At 32.8% G+C, this 4,288-nt stretch overlaps 1 protein-coding gene across 1 annotated transcript in view; it reads right to left on the bottom strand.

Moving 5' to 3' along the window:
• Positions 1-3,282: 3,282 nt before the first annotated feature.
• Positions 3,283-4,288, bottom strand: part of dhrs12lb (dehydrogenase/reductase (SDR family) member 12-like b) — a 5,941-nt gene continuing 4,935 nt past the window's right edge. Inside the window, exons 9-10 of the mRNA XM_016559540.1 lie at positions 3,819-3,956; positions 3,283-3,733 (exon numbers count right to left, since the gene is read on the bottom strand). Coding sequence (XP_016415026.1) covers positions 3,615-3,733; positions 3,819-3,956 — 257 coding nt within the window. The 3' untranslated portion in view covers positions 3,283-3,614. The remainder of the gene's footprint in view (positions 3,734-3,818; positions 3,957-4,288) is intronic.

Raw genomic sequence — 4,288 nt, 5'->3', positions numbered from 1 at the left:
AATATGTATAGGCTACTAACTTTTTTACAAATAAAATATACTGTCTGTTTGTGTGTGTGTGTGTATATATAAGTACTATATAAATTTTTTTTAAACAGTATATTAATATATTTAAATATTATATTAGAATATTAATCATAACAGCAGTGATATATATATATATATATATATATATATAATATTAATTATACAATATTGATATTATATATTTAGCATTATATATAATATTAATTAATACATTTATTCATCAAGGATCCATTAAATTGATTAAAAATGTTAATTTGTTAGTTCAAACAAGTAAGACTGGAGTAATGGCTGCTGAAAATTCAACAAATTATATTAAAAAAATTTTTTAACAATATTTCACAATATTACTTTTTTACTGTATTTTTGGTCAAATAAATGCAGCTCCAAATCAGCTTATTAGAATGAAACACAGGAATAAATATATTACAACGGAAAATGGTTACTTTAAATTGTAACAATATTTCACAATATTACTTTTTTACTGTATTTTTGGTCAAATAAATGCAGCCTTGTTAAGCCTTGAAAGTCATTGGTGTAGATATCAAGATATCAAACCAAACAATAGCACAAGCACAATTTTACATTTTTTTAGGTCAATTCAATTCAAGTTTATTTGTATAGCGCTTTTCACCATACAAATCATTGCAAAGCAACTTTACAGCAAATTATGTTTCTACAATATTTAGTGGTAGCTTATCAGTGGTGACTGTCAGTCAATGTACATATGGCAGAAATGTACGGAAAAATCAATTAAAGACGTAATCAAACAGACGATGAACACTATTAACAGCAATTATTATATGATACAATCAAACTTATAGCAAAATGTGGTAGTTCTGTATGTTGTTTCAGGGTTGGCATCATCTGAGGTCCTCTGAGGGGTTGGCATCTTCAATGCTAAAACATTTGATACACTGTTCAAAATGAAGATTTTGGTCTTTGTGTGGTTGTTACACATTGTGTTCATAGTTAATGTGATGAACTACACCTGTGTGAACCTGAGGGGAACTGACTTCACACATCTGCTAAAGATCACGGTGAGAGCAGCTGGTTACAAGTCATTGAAAAATAGTTTGTGACAGCTTATTCACTCATGTTTGAGTAGATGTATGAATTCTGAATCCTCTCACCACGCGAGGAACGGAACATGAAGGTGGACTTTCATCACAGGCTTTGATCTGCACGGCTGTGCTTGGGATTCACTGAGACAGACTCACACTCTCATTAACACAGAGACCCTTCTCAACCAAACACACAGCTGTTGTCTTACTAAACACTCTCACTGTACCAGTCAGACGATCTGAGAAGACAATGGCGCATGTCGCTTTCAGTGCTCACTTGGTCCAGTAGTAAGATGGTCGTGTATTTTGATGTTTGTGAATGTGAAAGCATCGTGTGCGTCATACAGTGCGCGTGATGAATCATTTACCAGCACAGGAAATTTCGTCCTGGCAACGGGACCGCTGAGAGAAACATACTCACGGAAAAATGATGACGCAGGTGGATGCTGTTTATTATCAATTTAAGAGGAAGCACCACCATTTTATGAGGAGTTTGTTAGCTATGTTGTGTTAATTTCATTTTTACATAACATATCGAGGTTATATCGCATATTTCCGTCACCATGCAGGACGTTTTTTTGCTTGACAAAGCCAAAAGCCTAATTGTTTTTGTTTTATTATTTATGAGCATTTTGAGAGAGGAGCAGGAATGGAACTAGGAAATGACGCAGGTTCCATACATTATGAGCAACATTTATGTTTAAGTTTTAACCCTATAAAACCTACTTTATCAAATATGCAAATTTGTAATGATCAACACGATCAAAACGTACTGAAGAGCTTGTTGCACACAATTTTTAACTATGTATTTAACTGCTAAATCATTAGGACATCGAAGAGCCAGATCTAGATGGGTGACATAGCAGCTTCTTATGATGCCTGTGAAGATTTCAGAGCTATTTTTCAAGAATTTTAATCACTTTTGAGTTTGGATGGGTTGAGGTCACTCAAACACCTTCTGAATTCAACTGGTCCTAATATACCTGTTAAAGACTCCACTCCTTGGTCTCCCTTGACCCTGTTTTAAAGAGAAAAAAAACCCAATACATTTCCAGAAATAAAATTTACATCAGAAATGGATATTATATAATGGATGCTTTTTTGAAAATTTTAGCAATTTAAAAATATTAAAAAAGGATTTTTTACACGGCACCCCTGCTCTCGACAGACGGCACCCCGGTTGGGAAACACTGATCTAGCCTACTACATGCCTTCCGTCAGCTGATTGATCAGACGATATTGAGTTGATGCTTTTTTAGTAGTAAAAGGCCTTTTAGTTTAATTTGAAAAAACCGCCATCTTCAGGTCATGGTATTTATTTGAAATCCTTAATTAGTTTTTATTAAGTATACATAAGAATAGCTTTCATATTGTAAGTAATGTTTCAAGATGAGCATTTACTTGACTGAATCAACTTTGATTTACTTGATCATCCATAGATAATTAAAAAAAAAAAAAAATGTTAAAGTGCGAGTATCAAATAGATACATCAGGTTTTTGAGGAGCTTTATTTGTTCATCTCTCAATCTTCATTGCATTGCATTCGATCAAAGCTACAGAGCTTTGATAATAAAACTAAGCATTTAAATATCATCTCACTAAGATGTATTATTTGGAGATATAGAGAGACAACTGATATTTATATGCATTTTACGCAAGGAGTCTGTTGTACTCTTATGGAGATGATGATCTCATTGATTTACATTACAAACTAAGAAAATGTATTATAAAATTAGTTTTGGTCAAAAATCAGAAACTGCACAAAATTGCATATTTTTGCTCAGTTTGAGTAAAACCTTTGAATATTCTCCTATATCGTATTATATGAGCAAAAAAACTGATTTATCAAATATGATACTGGACAAAAACACATGCAAACTTTTTTTTTTTTTTTTGCAATAAATTGTTCCATAAAAAATGATTTCATATGTGAGACTTTACAGGGTTAATTGGCATGTTGTGGCCAGACGTACATCTAAACATAAAAGGAAACAAAAACCAGCATAAAATCAAAACAGAGCCCATTTATTTTGAAATGTTTCTGGTTTTTATTGTGCATAATTCATTAATGCGTGTTATTCTAAAGACAAAAAGGTTTGTTTTCAGAATCTTTGATCAAATAGAATGTTATAACTACTTCTACCTCTGAAATGACTTTCCTTTATGGCTAACGACAATCAAAGCCGCTTTGATTCAGGGAGATAGCAGTTTTTACAATTGACTACAAACTCAACTGTATGGAAACAATTTTTTTTTACAGTCCATTGGCAATGGATAAAATCACAACTCGGCCTACTTTTGTTTCTTGTTAAATGTCCTATTTCACTCAGAAATACATCATGTTTCATGTTGTTTAAGACTACTTTTAGTTTCTGTATGATTATTTTGCAATTACAGTAGTTGTTACAGATTCATATTCATATCATTCTTTATTACATATAACATGAGTGTTATTTTAGTACTACATACTGTAAAAGCTCTCAGTTATCTGACATGTAATACCTAACACGTTCTATGTGTAATATCTCACTCTGAGGGTTTGACAGCCATCGCCAAAGTGTCCAACCGGGCCATGAACACTTTGACTTCCCGTCGAGAGCTGTGTGTCCATGCCAGGGGCAAGTGGGCTGAAACCGGCTGTCGATCTGAAACAAACAACCTGTAAGAGTGCTATTGGAAAAATCTAGACACATGACATCAAATGTCACCATTTCTAGCCAACATGCACACCTTGGAAGAAAAGGCCGCTGGGAAACGCAGTGGTGGCGCGTGACACGGTGAGCCAGACGACCGTATCGGCTCCCTGATCCGCTGTACGCAGACGATCACGCATCATCTGATGGAACTGAGGCATCGCCTTGGCAACCGCTGAGCACCACCAGACCCAGAGATTACAAGTGATGAGTTTGACAGAGAAGCTTGCAAAAAAAGTGTCATCTAATAAATAGATTTGCTAATGGAGTTCTAAAATCGCTATGCAGCATATGTTATTGAATTGAAAACTCTGCAATTTAAGTTTATGTAATTTTTTTAATATTTTAAATTTATATTTAAAATGTAATATGTATTTTCATTTCATTTGTTATTTTTAAAGTAATTTTTACTATTAAAAAAAATTTAAATTTTAAAACATAAATTATATATATAAAAAAAATATTTAAAAAAAAAAAATATATATATATATATATATATATATATAC

This window comes from Sinocyclocheilus rhinocerous, unplaced genomic scaffold (assembly GCF_001515625.1).
Source record: "Sinocyclocheilus rhinocerous isolate Xijiao unplaced genomic scaffold, SAMN03320098_v1.1 scaffold4183, whole genome shotgun sequence".
Classification (NCBI taxonomy): domain Eukaryota; kingdom Metazoa; phylum Chordata; class Actinopteri; order Cypriniformes; family Cyprinidae; genus Sinocyclocheilus; species Sinocyclocheilus rhinocerous.
Note: the sequence above shows the minus strand (reverse complement) of the source record. Positions and strands in the feature narration are given on the sequence as shown.